The sequence below is a fragment of the Moschus berezovskii genome, chromosome 23 (genome assembly GCF_049115385.1).
Source record: "Moschus berezovskii isolate FMDL1 chromosome 23, NW_MosBer_1.0, whole genome shotgun sequence".
NCBI lineage: Eukaryota > Metazoa > Chordata > Mammalia > Artiodactyla > Moschidae > Moschus > Moschus berezovskii.
Window position 1 is genome coordinate 22,741,789 of NC_142482.1, and position 20,523 is coordinate 22,762,311.

At 49.4% G+C, this 20,523-nt stretch overlaps 1 protein-coding gene across 2 annotated transcripts in view; it reads right to left on the bottom strand.

The window, feature by feature from the left end:
* The window catches only part of CPNE5 (copine 5), a 101,414-nt gene that overhangs the window by 55,228 nt on the left and 25,663 nt on the right, over positions 1-20,523 (bottom strand). For both annotated transcript variants that reach the window (XM_055406719.2, XM_088831098.1), the window contains exons 4-6: positions 2,591-2,694; positions 1,129-1,168; positions 836-912 (exon numbers count right to left, since the gene is read on the bottom strand). In XM_055406719.2, the coding sequence (XP_055262694.2) occupies positions 836-912; positions 1,129-1,168; positions 2,591-2,694 (221 nt within the window). The remainder of the gene's footprint in view (positions 1-835; positions 913-1,128; positions 1,169-2,590; positions 2,695-20,523) is intronic.

Below are 20,523 nucleotides of genomic sequence, written 5' to 3' on the forward strand. Positions count from 1 at the left end.
GCTCTGAAGTTTCCACATAGTTATTGGGGATCAGAGACAGGGCCTAGAAAAGAGACCAGCCCTTTCCCCCCAATAACACATTCTGCAGTTATTGATCATGGTGAGGGGACAGCATCCAGCGTGAAATTGGCAGAAGCAGGGCAGGGGGTGGGGGTGTGTGTGTGTGGCGCTTTTCTCCCCACCCTGCCCTGTGACCAGGACACATGTTCTAGTTGGCAGGCCTCTCTTGCTTGGGGCTTCCTGAGAAACAGGGACAAGAGAGGTCACCCCACTGCCTGGCCAACCCTGGCTGGTCCCTGAAGCCACCCCCAGGCTCCACTGTGAGAAGTCTTGGGACTCCTTATGGCAGAGCCTGTTCTGTGTAACAGCTTTCCCCTAAAGCACTGAAAACCCTATGATGCAGGGGCAGGGTGGGATGGGGAGTGCTTTGCCATCCGAACAATCTGAAGGCTACTCTATGTGAGCAGAACCCTAGGTTCAAATCCTAGCTCTTCTACTTCCTAGCTATGTGGCCTTGGGCAAATCACTTCCCTCTCTGGGCTTCAGTTTCTTCCCATATATAATGATGGGGTGGGGGGTGGGAGTGGACTACATAAGGTCTCGGGCCATTCTAAGGAATGTGGGGCTCTAATAAGTGAGCTGAGGTCCCTCCAAGATAATTGGGTTAAAAGTCCTGCAAGGGCAAGTCCCTTTCAGTCTCCATATTTCAAACTGCCCATGATGACCGGCTGACGGCTTGCCCCTCCCCTGAGCTAGCCCGCAGCAAGGATGAGCAGCAAGTTGGACCATCGCTGGGGAAGCAACCCAGACAGGCTCCACTTCCCTGTGTACTTACGTGAGGGGCTTCTCCAGGCGGCTCCCAGGGGACCCCACAATCTCTCCAAGGGTGCAGAAGGCCTGGCCCAGGAAATCCTGCACATCCAGGGTGCAAAAAAGACCACTGTCACCCGCTAGGTTCACAGTCATCCCACCTCCCCCATCACCCCACACCTGGATATACGAGGGCTCTGAAATGACAGGACGTAGCGTTAGACACACACTCTGTGTCACAGTGAAGCCCAAGGCCAACTCAGAGTTTGGCATTTAGGAGACTTTCAGAATTGCTGGGCAGGTGCGGGCAGAACTCACATGTTTGGATAAATCAGGACTCTTGGAGTCAACGTCATACCTGCAGGGAACACAGAGAGATGGTGAAGGCAGCTGGGGCAGCCTGCCCTGAACTGTCTGGCTTCTTGAGCTGAGGCAGAACCCATGCTCTCCCCAAACCAGGCACTAACACAGCAGACATTTCTGGGAGTAACAGCAGGGAGACACAAATGGGAGCCTTCTAAGGTGCTAGACCTAGTTTGTCTTTTGATCTGGGTGATAAATGGATATCAAAATGCATCATGGGGTAGGGTTCTTAAGATTTGGGCACTTCACTATATATGTTATGTTGTTGTTGTTTAGCCAATAAGTCATGTCCAACTCTTTGCAACCCCATGGACTGCAGTCTTCCAGATTCCTCTATCCAAGGGATTTCCCGGGCAGAATACTGGAGTGGGTTGGCATTTCCTTCTCCAGGGGATCTTCTCAACCCAGGGATCAAACCCACATCTCCTGCATTGGCAGGTGAATTCTCTACCACTGAGCCACCAGGGAAGCCCATATATAAGCTGTGTATGTGTTAGTCACTCAGTAGTGTCTGACTCTTTGCAACTCCATGGACTGTAGCCTGCTAGGCTCCTCTGTCCATAGGATTCTCTGGGCAAGAATACTGGAATGGGGTGCCGTGCCCTCTTCCAGAGGATCCTCCTGATCCAGGGATTGAACCTGTGTCTCCTGCATCAGCAGGCAGGTTCTTTACCACTAATGCCACCCAGGAAGCTGCCTTCCCTGCAATGGGTTGCATTGACGGCCCTGGGCCTCAGGTCCTCCTATTCCTCCCTCCACGTTTGTCTCCTTTTACTGGATTATTTTCCTTTGCTCCCTCTTTGCCAACCCCTTTTCCCCATTCCATCCACAATTCTCTAGGGGCACAGTCCTTTCTAACCACTCTACACCCCGAACAAAACAACAAAACACTCCTGCACCTACTCCCCAGACTAAAACCCCACTGCCACCCTGAACCTCAGGAGAGGGGCACTCTGCATCCTTGTGATGAACACATAGGTGTTCTGAGTCTGATCAGCCGGGTAACGGCTGCAGGAGGGGAAACTGGAGGGGACCCGCCCCCAGAACCAGTCTTGACAGAGGGAGAGTTCACTGGGGACTTGGGCTCCCTGGAGGTGGAGCTGGAGTTGCCCCCGAGATCTTCCTCAACCACCAGCCCTAGAATCAGGCAGCTTGCCCAGTGCCCTTCCACACTAGACAAATGGTGGGGGGGGCTTTGTTCCCTCTCCTCACCTCTCTCCCATCTCCTGGTGTGGGTGGGGCTGGACTTCAGCTAATAGTCCCTTTCCTCCCGGGTCAACCCTGGGCTTCCTCTGATGTGACAGCTCTCCTACCTTCCCGAGTGAGGAAACCGCCGCCCCAACAACAGGTCCTGGAGCCCCACCTCCCAACCGTGGTTCCCTCCCCAGCTCCGACCTCAGCACCATCTTCTACTTACAGGTCAAAACGGAGGTTCTGCTTCTCCTCGAAGAAGTAATCCACGATGAACTTGCGCACAAAGTCGGGATTGAGTGTGTTGTCGATGACTTCGGTGCGTCCAAACTGCAAGAGGAGAAGGCGCGTGGGTCTCGCAGCCAGGCTGGAGGGACTGGACTCAGAGCCCCTCAGTCCTGAACCCGGTAGTGACGGAAACCACGCCTCCTCTGGCCCCTGGCCCCGACCCTCATCCCCTAGTCAAGGAGAGAGTGCCCTCATCTAACAGTAGAAGCCATCTACCTTTGGTTCCAATCTCCGCTACCATCCCTTTGCCTCCCTTTCTTTACACTGGTTCCACTCAAGTAAGGTAGTGGTTTTTTTTGTTTTTTTGTGGGCTTTATTTTGGCTTGTGGGATCTTAGTTCCCCAATCAGGGATCAAACTGGGATCTTTAGCAATGAAATCACAGAGTCCTAACCACTGGATGGCCAGGGAGTTCCCAAGTGAGATGGTTTTGATATCTGGACATCTGAGCAGGCCCTTCACTTGCCCACCTCCCTGCCTTTGCCTGTGCTGTGTCCTTCACCTGGCCTCCCCTTCTCGGCCAATGGCGTGTCCTCCACTCTTTCAAGGTCCATTTAATGACACCTCCTCCAGGAAACCATCCTGATTCCTCCAACCAGACACCTCTCTGTGAGCACACTGAACTTGTGTTACTTCTATGACTACCTCCCTTCTTGGACTGATTTCTATTTAGGCATACTGATTTGGTGCCCTGATGGTAAACGCAAGGCAGAGACGGGGGTGGGATCTCTGAAGATCCCTTCTCCTGGCGTTCATGCCCTTGTGTAATCCTCTCCCCTTGAACGTGGACTGGAGTTAATGGCTCGCGTCTAATGAAGATTGGACTAGAGCACAAGTCACTTCCGAGGTTATGTTATAAATGACTATGGTGGGGCTTCCCTGATGGTCCAGTGGTTAGGATTCTGCCTTCCAATGCAGGGGACACAGGTTCTATCCCTAGTAGGGGAACTAAGATCCCACAGGCTGGGGGGAAACCAAGCCTGTGATCCACAATCAGAGAAGCTCCCGCGCCACAAGGACCACAGCAAAGACACAGCACAGCCAGAACAGAAGAAGGACTATGGCTTTGTCTTGGGCACCTTCCCTCTCTCTTGCTCACTGTGATGAAGCCAGATGCCATGGTGTGAGCTGACCTATGGAGAGGCCCATGTGGCAGGGCACCACGGTGGCTGTCAGCCAACCCACTCCTGAGAATCTGAATCCTACCAAAAACCACTGAATGAACTTAGAAGTGGGATCCTGCCCCAGCCCAGCCTTGAAAGGACTGAGGTCCTGGCCAACACCTTGACCGAAGCCTTGTGAGAGACCGTGAGGCAAATGATTCCACAAAGCTAAACCTAGATTCATGACCCTGTTGTTTAAGTGGCTAAAGTGTGTTAGTCTTTCAGTTGTGTCCGACTCTTTGCGATCCCATGGACTGTAGCCCGCCAGGCTTCTCGTCCATGGAATTTTCCAGGCAAGAACACTGGACTGGGTTGCCATTTCCTCCTCCAGGGAATCTTCCCAAACCAGAGACTGAACACGAGTTGCCTATGTCTCCTGCATTGGCAGGTGGATTCTTTACCACTGAGCCACGTGGGAAACCCCATGTGGTTTCCCACGCTAATGCTTAAGGACTCAGCTCCCCAGAAGTCCAGCTCTCCAACTCCCATAGTTCGCCTCATATCCCTATGACTGCACTCACCACATGCCCTGACTATGATCTACTCTTTCCATTCCAATAGACAGAGCTTCCCAAGCAATGGGAGGATCCACGTCTTCCTCATCTTTCACAGATGATTATAGCACCAGCGGCTGCTGTAAACACTTTGCACCGTATTCCCTTAATTAATCCTTTTATGGTAGCCTTCCCTATTTTATGGAGGAGAAAATGAAAGCATCGAAAAGCCAAGCAATTTGTCTAGAGTCACAAGGCTAATAACTGCTGACTTCAGCATTCTGGCTCACTTTCTCTAAGCATATTGCTCTACATGCAAGGTTCCAAGAGCAAGGACAGCAGAAGCCCACTGCTCCCAGTGACTGGTGCAGAGTAGCTACTCATTGTTGAATGAAGTAAGATCAAAGGAGGAAACTGAAGAGAGGGTTTGAGTTCCAACTTTATCACAAGCTGATTATGTGACAAGATCAGAGACTTTCAAGGCCTCAGCTTCCTCATCAGAAGATGGAAAATAACACTACTTGTTCTGGGACTACCCTGGTGGCCCAGTGGTTGAAAAATCAGCCTACCCAACCTGAATGGGAGGGGAGTTTGGGGGAGAATGGATACACGTATACGTATGGCTGAGTTGCTTCGCGATTCATCTGAAACTATCACAGCATTGTTAAGTGGTTATAACCCAATAAAGAGTTTGCTAAAGGTTTAAAATAAAATTAAAAAGAATCAGTCTGCCAATGCAGGGGACATGGGTTCGATTCTTGGTCTGGGTGGGGCAACTAAACCTGTGTGCCACGGCTGCTGAGCCTGTATTCTAGAGCCCATGTGCCACAAGAGAAGACATCCTAAACAGAAGCCCGCTCGCTGCCATTAGAGAAAGCCTGAGCACAGGAACGAAGACCCAGAGCAGCCAAAAATAAATAAATAAAAACACTATTGGTTCTGCTTGTTTCTTCGAGTTATCCAATTCAATTCAGTTACGAATTCAACAGTTTTTAAGCACTTATAAAGTAGGCCAGGCAGTGTGGTGGGTCCTGGGCTACAAAGATAGATAGGAGATGAAGCCTATACTTCAGGACTCCTGTGTCATAGGTGAGACAGCTCAGACACAAATAATGACTGCAAGACAGTGTGAGAACGGTCATCACAGAATTATACGCGAAGGTCTAAGGCAGGGTGTGCGCCTCTGGCTGGGGAAGCATGGAAGTCATTGAAATGTTCCAAAAAGCAGATCACTAGGTGTCCTGTTTCACATACCAGTCCAGGTATCTGATTTCATAGAGGTCTGCATCTTTCATTACCTCTGAGCTTTTTTTACAACTCTGTAAATTACAGAAGGCATAACTTAATGCAAATGATTCTTATCCACAGAAATGCAAATGAATTTCCCTCAGTGGAATGCAACTGATTATTTGATTATTACCCAGTGGATTTGCATCTATTTGTAAATTCATCTCAGCATTCGTAATTGTGTATGTGTTTGTGTTGTTGGATTTGAACCAGTTATAACATCTTACTGGTTCCCTCATTAATGAATAAGTTGAATAAAATTTTGCTATGTGTTCAATTTATATTTCTGTGGGAATCATTATTTTATCTTTAAAAAATGTATCCTTTAACGAGAGATTTTTCAAAATAACCCATGCTCGGAATTCCCTGGTAGTCCAGTGGTTAGGACTCTGTGCTTTCATTGCCAAGGGTGAGGGTTTGATCCCTGGCAGGGGAACTAAAAATTCCACAAGGCTTGAGGCAGGGTAAAAAAACAAACCCATACTCAAGCCCTACCACAGGCCAATTAAATCCAAATCCCAATGGCTGGTGTCTGAACAACTGTATTTTTTAAAAGTTCCCTTCATAATTTTAAGGTGCAGATGGTGTTAAGAATCACAGATTCTCAGTAGGAACACAGGGTCTTCCCAGGGGGCACTAGTGGTAAAGTACCTGCCTGACAATGCAGGAGACATAAGAGATGCAGTTTTAGTCCCTGGGTGGGGAAGATCCCCTGGAGGAGGGCATGCAAACTCACTCCAGTATTCTTGTCTGGAGAATCCCATGGACAGAGGAGCCTGGAGGTCTACAGTCCACACGGACAGGACTGAAGCAACTTAGCATACATGCAGGAGGAAGGAAGAAAACTAATATTTATTGAGCCCCTTACTGAATAGTCAGTAGATTAAGTGGATCTTTATAGTTGAGTTATTTCAAATCCTAAAAGATGATGGTGTGAAAGTGCTGCACTCAATATGCCAGCAAATTTGGAAAACAGCAGTGGCCACAGGATTGGAAAAGGTCAGTTTTCATTTCAATCCCAAAGGAAGGCAATGCCAAAGAATGTTCAAATTACCTCACAATTGCACTCATCTCACATGCTAGCAAAGTAATGCTCAAAATTCTTCAAGCCAGGCTGCAGCAGTACATGAACAGTGAACTTCCAGATGTTCAAGCTGGATTTAGAAAAGAAAGAGGAAAAAAAAAAGAAAAGAAAGAGGAACCAGAGATCAAATTGCCAACATCCGTTGGATCATCAAAAATGCAAGAGAGTTCCAGAAAAATATCTACTTCTGCTTTATTGACTACACCAAAGCCTTTGACTGTGTGAATCAAAACAAACTGTGGAAAATTCTTCAAAAGATAGGAATACCAGACTACTTTACCTGCCTCCTGAGAAATCTGTGTGCAGGTCAAGAAGCAACAGTTAGAACCGGACATGGAACAACGGACTGGTTCCAAATCAGGAAAGAAGTACGTCAAGGCTGTATATTTAACTTCTATGCAGAGTACATTATATGAAATGCAGGGCTGGATGAAGCACAAGCTGAATCAAGATTGCAGGGAGAAATATCAATATCAAATTACATCTCAGACACGCAAATGACACCACCCTTATGGAAGGAAGTGAAAAAGAACTAATAAGCCTCTCGATGAAGGTGCAAGAGAGTGAAAAAGCTGGCTTAAAACTCAACATTCAGAAAACTAAGATCATGGCATCCAGTCCCGTCACTTCATGGCTAATAAATGGGGAAACAGTGGAAACAGTGAGAGACTTTATTTTTGGGGGCTCCAAAATCTCTGCAGATGGTAACTGTAGCCATGAAATTAAAAGACGCTTGCTCCTTGGAAGAAAAGCTATGACCAACCTAGACAGCAAATTAAAAAGCAGAGACATTACCAACAAAGGTCCATCTAGTCAAAGCTATGGTTTTTCCAGTAGTCATGTACGGATGTGAGAGTTGGACTATAAAGAAAGCTGAGCACCGAAGAATTGATGCTTTTGAACTGTGGTGTTGGAGAAGACTCTTGAGAGTCCCTTGGACTGCAAGGAGATCCAACCAGTCAATCCCAAAGGAAATCAGTTCTGAATATTCATTGGAAGGACTGATGCTGAAGCCGAAACTTCAAGAGTTTGGGCACCTGATGCGAAGAACTGACTCATTGGAAAATACCCTGATGCTGGGAAAGATTGAAGGCAGGAGGAGAAGGGGATGTCAGAGGATGAGATGGTTGGATGGCATCACCAACTCGATGGACATGAGTTTGAGCAAACTCCCGGAGATGGTGAAAGACAGGGAAGCCTGGTGTGTTGCAGCACATGTGGTCGCAGAGTCGAACATGACTGACTGAACTCATCTCATTCAATTCTCACACAAACTTCATGAGTTGTTACCCATTTTGCAAGCGTGTGCTCAGTCACTCAGTCATGTCCAACTCTTTGTGACCCCATGGACTGTAGCCCACCAGTCTCCCCTGTCCATGGGATTCTCCAGGCAAGAACAATGGAGTGGGTTGCCATTTCCTTCTCCAGGGATTTTGCAAGTGAGCAAACTGAAAATCAGAGGTAGGTAACTTGCCCAAGGTCACAGAACTAGGCAGAGCTGTATCTAAATCTAAGTATGTCTAACTCCAAAGCTCCTTATGTTTTTTCCTTCATCTAACTGCCAAGAGTCCTCAAGCATTATGAAAGCCAAGTAAATATGAGGTTTGCTTCACAAGCATTTACAGAAGCCTCCCTGTGTGCCAGTCCCTGGGGAGGACATTGAGTTGAATTAGGACTGGGTTCCTGCCCCAACCACCAAATTCAATCTTATAATGTATAACCCTGGTTCCAAAAGAATTCCTGAATTTTCCTCTCCTGCCTTTGCTAATTTTTAATACCTCTTGTCTTCAGATGCAAACAAAATTTCTCCTAATAGCTTTCTAGAATGTAGACTATTCCAGGAAAACACCCAGGTTCCAGAGAATCCTCTTTTAAGAAAGGGACCTACCTCCTCCTCCTCAATACACTGCCTTCCTCTCTCAAACACATTAAAAAAAAAAAAAAAACCCTCCGGCAGGATTTTATATAAAAATCCCAGCCCAGAAAGAGCAAGTATGCCTTTGTGCAGCCTGCCTCCTCCTTCCACTCCTGGCAGAGACTCCAAGGAAAACACCCATTAGGGAAGATGACAGTGCTGCTTTTAAAACGGCACTCGAGGCTTCAATAGAGGGGAATTCCCTAGAGATTGATCTATGCCAGAGAAGAAAATGGAGTTCCCCTGGAAACAGGACAGGGAGGGGGACTCCAAGGCACCCAGTATCTCCTAGAGCAGGAAAGGGGGCAAGTGAGCCTGGCTGGGCAGTGATGAATTACCAGGACCCGGAGTAATTAACACAAGCATGTCACAAACTACCATGTACGGAATCTTCAACCCAGGGACTCACCAAGGATGTTTTATAGCCTTCATTACTTGGGTTACTAACAAAGAAAAAAATGTGAAAACTTGGATTTAAAAAATCCAAGGAGCCACCGGGTCCCTGTCAGACCCAATTTACACTCCTATTCATGATGGTCAGAACACAGATGAACTGACAGTTTGTTTTTTTTTTTAATCTATTTGGCTGTATTTCATTCTACATAGAATTAGAGCACTTGATTCAAGCCTAAGGGACTTGGAGAGATGAGGTACTAGGGAACTAGCAGTGGGAAGAAAGCACGCAGAGGCAGGAGATCTGGCTCTGCTGGGGGGCGAGATGCGGGGTGGGGTGAGTTGGTTAACCCCTCACCACCCAGAATCCGGAGCCAAGTCATCCAGCTCCCAGAACATCCCTCTTCTAGCTCCCAGGACGGATCTGCGCCTCTGAAGCCCATTCTGAAGCCCTTTGTCCATAGTTGGTCTTTAAGGATGGGAGGGGGCCTGACATTGCTTATAGTCTGGGGAGCAGACCACCAAACACTGGGGGCCACAGGAATTCTCTGATTAACAAAGCTGCAGGGAAGCTGGAAATCTGCTTTGTTTTAACAAGTGATTCTAATGCAGAGAACCCGAGAGAATTGTTGGATGGGTGGCAAGTGCAGGTCTAAGCAGGCTGGGGTGTGAAACTGGGGAAGGGGCTGAAGGATTGGGTGGTGAGGGGACTTTGACCCCACTGACAGGGACAGCCTCCCAGAGGGAAGAAAGAGAAAACACAAATGAGAAAAAAACCTGGAAATTTAGGGTATTCACCCTCTGAAAAGCTTACTTCTTGTCCCTGGCAACCAAACCCAGTGGGAAAAGCTCCTGACATGTCACAAAAGATGCTCCCAAGGGGTCCTAAAATCCCTATGACTAAGTCCCAAGAATATCAATTAAGCAGCATTAATTACATATCATAAGTTCCAGTGAAACCCTCAAAGCGGGGAGGCAGACTTGGAACTTCTCTGAGGACTAAATTAAGTGGCTCTCAGGGGTTGTGCTACACAGAGAAGTGGAGATTTATGGGGGACGGGTGGGGAGCTGCACCACCACACTGTCCCGGGACAAGGGCCAGTGCTGGGCTGGGATGGAGAACTAGGACAGTCAAGCAGGGTCATCTCCTTCCACATCCAGCTACTAAGGCCGGGAAGGAGCAGGCCTGCATCAAGCTAGGGGCATCCCAACCTGCAGGCAGCACTGGGCTGGTGATTAGGCCTAGACTGCTTTGGAGGCTTGTTCTCTTGCTAAAGAGAGAAGTGCTACCACCCCAGCCTGCCCAGCTCCTTCTCGGTCCTGCCCTACACTCCAGGAGACTGTTTCCCACCAAACTCCATCACCCGGTTCTCTTGCCCTGTGGGTTCCAGTTGGGTTTAGCCAGCGGGTGGCTCAGTGGTAAAGAATCCACCTGCCAACGCAGGAGATACTGGAGACTCAGGTTTGATCCCTGGGTTGGGAAGATCCCCTGGTGTAGGCAATGGCAACCCACTCCAGTATTCTTGCTGGGAAAACCCCACGGACAGAGCCTGGGGGAGGCTACAGTCCATGGGGTCACAAAGAGGTGGACGGACACACAGCAGCAGCTGGCAGATGGGAGGAGAGAGAGGTTGGGCTATAGCTTCCGGTTCCGCCTAGTCTCAGCACCATGGTTCTGGGAGCGGCTGCTTCCCCGCTGACCTCACTCACCTCCCAATCTCACACAGTAACACTGTCTCCTCCCACTGCCCCTTCAAGCCTGGCTGGGAACAGCTCCCTGTCTTTGCCAGGCCCGGAGTGCGGCACCGTCCCTTGTGGGTGTCCTCAACCTCACCCACACCTTTGAAAGAAATCCATTACATCTCTTCAGTGAAACCAGTTGACTAGAATTCTCCTTCTTGCTGGGCCCCTGGCTGATACATTTTCTCTCTCACAAACACATTCACACACTCATACAATTTCCAACTTTAATGGACCATTAACCAAGAACAGTCCCCACCTCCACCCCACTCTTCTCAGACACTGTAACATTCATGTCACCAGTAAAGTCTGTGACTCCTGCCATGCAGCCTAGATACCCAAGGTCCATGACAGCTCTCTGGGATACAGGTTCCCAGCACAGCCATCCCGCCTGTGAGACTCTGTGGGGGCTCTCAGGGACCAAGGCTCCCATCACAGCCTTTACTTTGTAGAAAGTAGACATCCTGGCCCCCTCCACACAGGTGCCTGAGAGCCCAGCAGGGAAGGGCAACTGCCAGATTAGAACTAGCTCTGAGGGGGCTGTGATGCCCTGAACTTGAATGCAAATGTCTGTACATGTCCTCATTTTCTGGGGAGAGAAGCCATGGTTTTCATCAATTTCTCAAAGGGAAGCATATCTTCAGAAAGCTTTATAAACCACTGATTCAAGCTTTGAAGACAGATCTTAGGGTTTCCCACAGAAGGCAATAAAGTAGTTAATAGAGCAGTCTGAGGCCAGACTTCCTGGGTTCAAATCCTGACTCAGCTACTCACTGCCTATGTGACTTGGTCAAATTCCTTTGTTAGGGAACCGCTGACCAAAATTGATCACATTGGTCAGGCACAATGATAACCACTTGCATGAGCTGCCTCACAACAGGAAGTCCCAATAAGGAACATGGTGCTGCAGCTAAAAAACTAATCTGGAGAATTTGGGAGGGGCCAAAAAGAGTGAGGAGACGCCAGTCTATAATATGTCCTACCAACCTCCCAGAATCCTTTGTGCTGGAATCCTCCCAGAATATTGGCTTAGAGATGCACACGTCACCAGGAAGGACCCTGAGTCAGACCAAATACGGGCCAAGCAAGATGACTGGTCATAGAACCCAGAAATTAATCCCATTGCCATAAAAACTGGGCTTCCCTGGTGGCTCAGCTGGTAAAGAATCCACCTGCAATAAACCCAGGGAGACCTGGGTTCAATCCCTGGGTTGGGAAGATCCCCTAGAGAAGGGAACAGCTACCCACTCCAGTATTCTGGCCTGGAGAATTCCACGGACTGTATAGTCCATGGGGTTGCAAAGAGTTGGACACGACTAAGCGACTTTCACTTCCACTTTCCATAAAACCTAAGACTGTGAACCCATGGCAGAATAGTTCTCCTGGGTTCCCTTAACCTGTTGCTCTTCACCTGGGCGCCCCTTCCCAATAAAGTCTTTTTGCTTTGTGTTTTCCAGTACATGTGTTTTCTGCAACTATTCATTTCTGAGTGTTAGACAAAAGCCCACCTCCTGCAACACCTTCACCTCTCTCAGCCTCAATTTCCCCTTCCATAAAACGGAAATGACCATTTATCCACACAACATAGGGTTGTCAGAGCATTATTAAATGATTTAGTGTATGTAATATACTTCAGAAGGAGAAGAGGACGTCAGAGGATGAGATGGCTGGATGGCATCACCGATGCAATGGACATGAAGTTGGGCAAATTTAGGGAGATGGCGAGGACAGAGAGGCCTGGCGTGCTGCAGTCCGTGGGGTCACAAAGAGTCGGACACAATGGGGCGACTGAACAACCACGACATTCTTAGAAGAGAGCCCGAGGCATAAAACATCCTCTGTAAATGTATGCGTCCACACTCTGGTTCTTTATAAATCCCAAACCCTGGTGGCCAAGCCACCCAGGAAGTGTATGTCTCCCAAGTCTCTGAACTCAGCCCCGTCTCTGAGATGCTCCTGGCCCTAACCACTAACGTTTCCTACTCACCCTCCACACCTGAGATGGTCGTGGTCCTCCATCTAAAGGGGTCCTCTGTGCCCGAGTCCCCTGGAGGCCCCAGTTCTGTGTGGTTTCTCTCCAAACATCTTCTACATACAGGGTGAGGCTGAGGGGAAAACGCGGTGTTGGCCCTTTGCTCTTACAAACCAGCTGCTCCATTAAGATCCAGGCTCTGCCCTTCCCGTGGGCTCCCCTCAACACCTAGCAACGCCCCCAGGCCTCCGATAGAAAAAGGCAGTAAGATGTGTAAAATTTGCTTAGCCACTGAGGCCTAGAGAAGAAAATTCAGTCTGGGGACTTCCCTGGTGGTCCTGTGGTTAAGAATCTGCCTTCCAATGCGGGGGATTCGGGTCTGATTCCTGGTCAGGAACTAAGATCCCACAAGTTGCAGGACCAACAACCACAGTGAAGCTTCCTGCTGCAGCTAAGACCCGAGACTGCCAAAAATAAAGAGATTTAAAAAAAAGAAAGAAAGAAAATCCACTCTGCTCACCGATTGAAAAGGGAGGGCAGGAGGCTTGGAGAAGGAGGCTGCTAGTGGGTGTGGAAGGAGAGAGGTTCCTTGGCCCGCTCATCCCCAGCTCAGACACTGGAGATGAGAACTAAGCCAGCCTGGGGAGAGGCTCTCTCTGTTGCTTCCAGATTTCTAAAACCTGGTCCCTTTCTTCTCCCTCACAATTCTCTGTTGGGACAGTGACAGCAAGCAGCTCAGGGATGTCTCCCAATCTGACAGTCAGCTCCATGCAGATGACCCTGTTTGGTGGGGAGGTGGGCTCTGCAGACTACAGCCAAGGAGGTGTAGAGGGGTAGCCACGCCAGTGGCCCAGGAGCCCCACTGGCCAAGGTTTTGTTACTTATTATCTATGTGAGACCACTTGGGTAACCCCTCGGAGAGCGCATTTCCCCATTGATAAAACAGGGCAAGGTTAGAAGGAAACATGATTGAAGGCTGCCTGGAACTGCCCAATTGGTTTCAATACTGACATCAACTGTCACCAAGCCCTACCAGGCGCCAGGTGCTCAGTGTTTTCCACATATTAACTCATCTAATGTTCATAATAATGGACTTCCCTGGTGGCTCAGTGGTAAAGAATCCACCTGTAATGAATGTTCGTAATAACTCTATGAGGCAGTACTATTATCACCTTTATTTTACAAATAAGATAAGATTCAGAGAGATTGAGAGACTTGCCCAAGGTCACACCGCAAATGTCTGGAGGGAAGAGGATTCAAACCCAGGCAGTCTGGCTCCTAGTCAATTAGGAGTTGGTCCAGTCACTCACCAATAAGAGGTTAATACTGTGAATGGGGCTAGGACTATGTCCTATCCAGTCTTTGCCCCAGCCCAACCACTGAACTGGCTTCCCAGGTGGCTCTAGTGGTAAAGAACCTGCCTGCCAATGCAGAAGATCTAAGAGATGTCGGTTCAATTCCTGGGTCGGGAAGATCTCCTGGAGGAGGGCATGGCAACCCACTCCAATATCCTTGCCTGGAGAATCCCATGGACAGAGGAGCCTGGTGGGCTACAGTTGACAGAGTCACAAAGAGTTGTACACGACTGAAGAGGCTTAGTATGCACGCAACCTCTGAACATCTTCAGAACTTACTGTCCCTTCCACCTGGTCAACTCTTCTTATGGGGCTGAGTAGTACAGGTGAATGCCCCCGAGATATTCCTCTGCTCAACTCCCACCCCACCTCTAATCCCTACACACACACACACACACACACACACATACACACATACACACACACCATAGTCCTGGTCCTTCCTGTGATTTCTGTAAATATTCACTGATTAACAGCTTGACCCGATGGCTCAGTGGGTAAAGAATCTGCCTGCAATACAGGAGATGCAGGTTTGATCCCTGGGTGGGGAAGGTCCCCTGGAGGAGGAAATAGCAACCCACTCCAGTATTCTTGCCTGGAAAATTACATGGACAGAGGAGCCTGGTAGGCTACAGTCCAATGGGGTCTCAAAGAATCAGACAAGACTGAGCACATGGCACACACAACAAGTTGACTTAGAACTGAAGATTTCAGGGCCAGAAGGAACCAAATCCTCTCAACCAATGAGACGAGAGAGGCAGGGAAGGGAGAATGGGGTGCTCTGATGGAGGTCACACAGCTGATTAGGAAAAGGGCGGTGACAGGAGCCCAGGCCAGATGGAGCTCTGGCTCTGAGCAGCGCCCTCGTGTCCTGGAAGCCTGTGGACACCCCCGTCCACCCCCCATCTCAGGTTTCTTCCTTCCATCAGAACTTTTCATCATGACTTCTCATCTTCAAAAGACTTCCAGACATCCATGATCTCATTTAACTCCCCCACTGACCCCCGGAGAGATGACTTTATCACCATCCTCATTTTACAGATGAAGAAACTGAGCTCCAGGAGGTCAGAAGAGAGGGCCAGGGCCCCCAGGGGTGACAGAGGCACTGTGTCCTGCACTGTTCACTCACCACCAGCCCCTGCCTCAGGGATGAGTGGGTGGCTCTGCAAGCCCGAACAACCTTCAGTTCAGTTCAGTTCAGTTCAGTCGCTCAGTCGTGTCCGACTCTCCGCGACCCCATGAATCACAGCACGCCAGGCCTCCCTGTCCATCACCAACTCCCGGAGTACACTCAAACTCATGTCCACAGAGTCGGTGATGCCATCCAGCCATCTCATTCTCCGTCGTCCCCTTCTCCTCCCGCCCCCAACCTTTCCCAGCATCAGAGTCTTTTCCAGTGCTTAATGACCCCTAATTTACACAGTTCTTGCTTTTTTACAAATTATAGCTGGATGAAGCTTCGGAGACCTCCCCTCAGCTGCGAGGGCCCTAGTGGCTATATTGGCCAGGACAGAGGGAGGTCAGAGCTGACAGACTCTTTACCACCAAGCTGCCCACCCTTCACCAGCTGGAGTCCCCCTGTAATTCTCATACATTACTGATGTCTCCTTAATGGGGGATTCTAAAAGTTTCACTGCAGGGCCCAACCCCTGGACCCTCATGAATCATGTTCACCGGGATTAAAATTAGAGGCCAGAAAGCCATCTGACTCAAATAGAAATGGGACAAGGGAATCTGCTTGGCACTGCAAACACGGGACTGGGTGGGCACCCAGGGCTGGGGAGAATGGCCGGAGGTCTGGGCATCAGGAAGGAGGGCATGGGCTGAGGGATGGGGCATGCAGCACCTGGTCCCCTGGCAGGTCTGGCACTGTCTCGGGCCTGGAAATTTCTGTCAGGTTCTCTCATGGGAGGGGTCCAAGATTCTGTGGCCACCGCTGCCTTGAAGAGTGAGCAGAACCAGGCCCAGAGAAAGTAAGAGGCTTCCCTAACGTCACCCAGAGCCAAGCATGACTTCTGTGGCCTCCCAGACCACTTCCTGCTTTGGCAAGGCCGCTAGGTGAGAAAGGCCAAGGGTGGAGACAGGGGACCTGGGGCTCCAACGGCCTTCCTGGTGATCAGGCCTGAATGAAGAAGGTTCCCGATCTGGCCCCAGACACCGGCAGTGGCCTGTGAAATTTTACCAAGCTTTATAGTAAAAGACATCCTGCCAAAAAGCTTAGTTTCTAATTAGTCACCGTTCAGATAATCTGTTAAATTGTCCCAGCTCCTGGTGGAATGGCTCTTTCACCAACAAGCCTGGCTGCCAAGCTGCTGGTGAAACACCCTCCACTGGCTTGTCCTCCGGATCCTGCCTGGGCCGCTGGGTCTTGGGTCTGGCTACAGCACTTTTGGGGGAGTAGGGGAGCCTGAAAAAGCCTGCCATAATAGCACCTATTCCTTAGCACACCCCAAAATATCTATGGCTCCTATCAAATGACATCAAGACACCTGAAATGACTGCAACAGTGGTTCCTTCCTGATCCACCACCAGTGAAACGATACCATCAGCGGTGTCTCATGGCTTCTTATAGGAAGAGTCATTATTGAGCATTTTTCATGTGCTAGGCTCTTTATATGAATCAACTCCTTTAATCCCCACAGCAGGCTTGTGAGCCTGAGCACTTGCCTAAGAGCCCCCACTGGGAAGGTGGTGGCCTCGATTTGGACCCGGTTACCTTGACTTCAGAGCCCACACTCTCAGCAGTTTAGCCGCAGCGCTGCAAAGTGTGCCTGGACGCTAATGCCAAAGAGTAAATAGATTTCTCAGTTATCAAGGGACCTGGCCTAGATCCTCGGGGTTTACTAGAAAGGCTGACTCCTTTCTCTAAATGGAAGCATAGGCTTCTGTCTAATGTGTGACGCAGAACTGACAAACACCTCTGTCTGAATGGGGGAAGGGGCGGCAGGAGCCACTCATAGATTTCACAGCCGGCCCCAGAGGCACCACATCAAAGCCTAGAGCTAGAAAAGCCCGTTTTGAAAGTTGGTGGCCTGGACAGATGAGAGGAGCAGAGCCTCGGACTCAGAAGACCACAACGTCCCGGCTCTGCCAATTACTAGCAGTCTCTGGGAGAAGCAAGGACCCCCTCCATATCTCGGCTTCCTCATCAGGGATGTGGTGAGGGCCAGGGGGGATAACAGGGTACGGCAACGTGGGGACTGCACGAGGCAGTAGGAATGTCAGTCATCCTCCTGTTGAGGATCAGCAGGACCGAGGACAGAGCCACCCCACAGCCTTGCCTGACTGTGCTGCATCATTATCATCATCATCATCATCCTTAAAGTGTTGAGCACGGGACTTCCCTGGTGGTACAGTGGATAAGAATGCAGGGGACACAGGTTCCATCACTGGTTTGGGAAGATCCCACAAGCCACGGAGCAACTAAGCCCGTTTGCCACACTACTGAAGCCCAGACGCCTAGAGCAGGCGCTCTGCAACAAGAGAAGCCATTGCAATGAGAAGCCCAAGCACTGACCAATATATTATTGTAAAGTAATTAGCCTCCAATAAAATTTTAAAAATAAATAAAAAAGAAAGAAAGAAAGAAAATACAGGTGAAAAAAAAAAAAGAAGCCCAAGCACTGACCCAGAGCGGTCAAAAATAAAACCGATTCATTAAAAAAAATAAAGCATTGAGCACAACAAGGCACTGAGCTGAGTGATTCTGGCATTTCGTCCCATCACAGCCAAATGAGCATACATCAGGGTCCCAGAGCCCCATTTTGCTGATGAAAAAAACTAAGGCTCAGAGAGGTTGAGAAGTGGAAAAGTCAGGATTTCAAGAGATATGGTAATGAAGCAGGTTCTAAAGCCTAAGACAGACTGGGAGCAGGTATTTGTGGCTCCACCTGGTCCCTCCCAGAAGCAAGGCCTTGGTCTTGGATTGTCTGCTCCTGATGACAGGGTGTCAAGGCCCTCGAAATTCAGCTGAAAATTCAAGAACAAAAACCACCAAAGGCTGCCCAAGGAACCCAAGGCTCAAGAGTGACCTTTATTTATTTATTTGGCTGCACCGGGTCTCAGCTGTGGCATGTGGGATTTAGGTCCCTGGCCAGGGATGGAACCTGGGCCCCCTGTATAGGGAGTGTGGAGTAATAACCACTGGACCAATCAGGGAAGTTCCCAAGAGCAACCTTTCTTTGCAGAGGCAGATTGCAAAAAGAGGAGAGTCTGGAAAACCAAGCCCATGCTAGTGTGGTAGTCCACCTCCTTGAGAGGCTTGTCTCTTGCTCTGGGCTTGAACCATAATAATGGTCCATTTGTCACTTTCCATCTTTTGATAAAGGTCTACGTTTTATGATGAGGGCCAGGTCCTGTGTTGGTCATCAGGGATCCCAAACTGGGTTCACAGCCTAGTGGGTAGAGGGTCATTTCATTTCACTGTTAACCTCTAGGCCATTGAATCAACCTGATCCCCACTCCTGGTGCCCACCCCCTCTCATCCCAGGAGTTCCACAACACTGCAAACTGTCTTCCTGCTTGTCCTTTCCCCTGCAATCATCCTGCACACCGGGGACAGAGCTGTCCTTCTGAAACACAAGGCAGGCTACATCACTCCCCTGCTCAAAACCCTCAGATAGCTTCCCACTACACTAAGAGCAGTATCTGAACTCCTACATGGCCTACAAAGCCCTACAGAATCTGCCCCTTCAAGCTCTGTGACCATATGTCCTTTATTGTTCACGCCACTCAAATGGTACCGGCTTTCTTTTGTCCTTTGAGTATAGAGAGACTGTTCCCACCTTAAGCCTCTGCACTTGTTGTTCCCTCTGTCTGGAACCTCCCACCTCCAGACTGAGGCATGGCACTACTCAACGCTCAGCTCGGCAGGGCCTTGCCTGATACCCCTCTAACCAAAGCAGCTCCCTTCTCCCAGTCCCTCTCTATCTCATCACACTGTCTTATCGTTTTCACAACACTTATCAATCAGTACCTGAAATCAATTTCCTTGCTGACCATCCTAATCCTCTCCAGTGCAGGGACTCTGCCTGGCTTGCCCTCCACTACATGCCTGGACCAGTGTGTGGCATATAGTAGGTGATCCATAAATGCCTGTTGCCTGACTGCTCACTCTGAAAACCGTGATTACATTTAAGACTGCAGACCCCCAATAGGACTCCCAGCAGGCGCCACCCTTCCGTCCCAAGCTCCTTTCCTCTCAAGCTGATTGCTAACCTCTTCCCAGCACACCCTGGGCCGCAGTCAGACTGAGTCACAGTATCATGTGAATGCATGCAGATCATTCACACCCCCAGGCTTTGGTTTTGTGAGGCCCCATTCCTGGAATGCCCTTTCTTCCTCCCACCATCTTTTGAGTCCCAGGTATGGTGTCATCTCCCCCCGGAATTCCCCCTGGATCTCTCCCTGCTGTGAAGTGCTGAGAATTTCTATCTAAACTCCTTGGGAGGCTCTTGGACTAGTTGTAATCTGAAACCTGGGGCCTCGAGAGGATCTGATCCAACACCCTCATCAAGATCAACAAAAGGAGGCTTTTCAATCTTTCTGTGTACATGTCAGTTCTCCACCCCCTCTCATCCCAGGAGTTCCACAACACTGCATACTGTCTTCCTGCTTCTGTCCTTTCTCCTGCAATCATCCTGCACAACGGGGACACTGTAAGGCCTCTGAGAGCAGGGATCTCCCTGCTACCCTCTGCACCCTGGAGATTACCACAGAGTCTTACATGAGTGACTTCCCTTCTCTTGGCTTCCACACTGCTATCTTCAGAAAGGATCACCTGAGAGAATGTATATAAAACGCCTGGTACATTGCCCGGCACCCAGGGCCCATCAATGATCTATGATCAAGAGCTATCTTTTACCAAGTGCCTACTTGGCTTCTCCACTTACCCTGTGCTGTGGTGCTTTTTCAGCTGTGTCTGACTCTTTGTGACACCATGGACTATAGCCCACTATAGCTCCTCTGTCCACGGGGATGCTTCAGGCAAGAATACTGGAAGGGGTAGCCTATCCCTTCTTCAGGGGACCTTCCCAACCCAGGAATCAAACTCAGGTCTCCTGCATTGCAGGTGGATTCTTTACCAGCTGAGCTAACAGCGAAGCCCCCAACTTACCCTGTGTTATCTCAAATCCTTAGACAATCGAGCAGGTGAGTATTGCTAGTTGCCCATTTTACATGTGAATAGTGTGAGGTTCAGAGAGGATAAGTGTCTGGTTCAGTCCACAGAACTCTAAGTATCAGGCTCCTAAAACAAACCCAGGTTTGTCTGGCTCCTAACACCGCCCAGGACCCCACCCCCACTACACGGTCTGGGCATACTCTGTACCTGCCTGCAAAGTTGTTACAAGGATTAGAGATGATGAGTCTGAGATGCGGGGTACACGGCAGGCACTCAGTAAAGGAGGCCTGTTGTTACACAGACTTTCTGTACATCTCGATTGATTCTTGGAGTAGCTTAAATCATCAG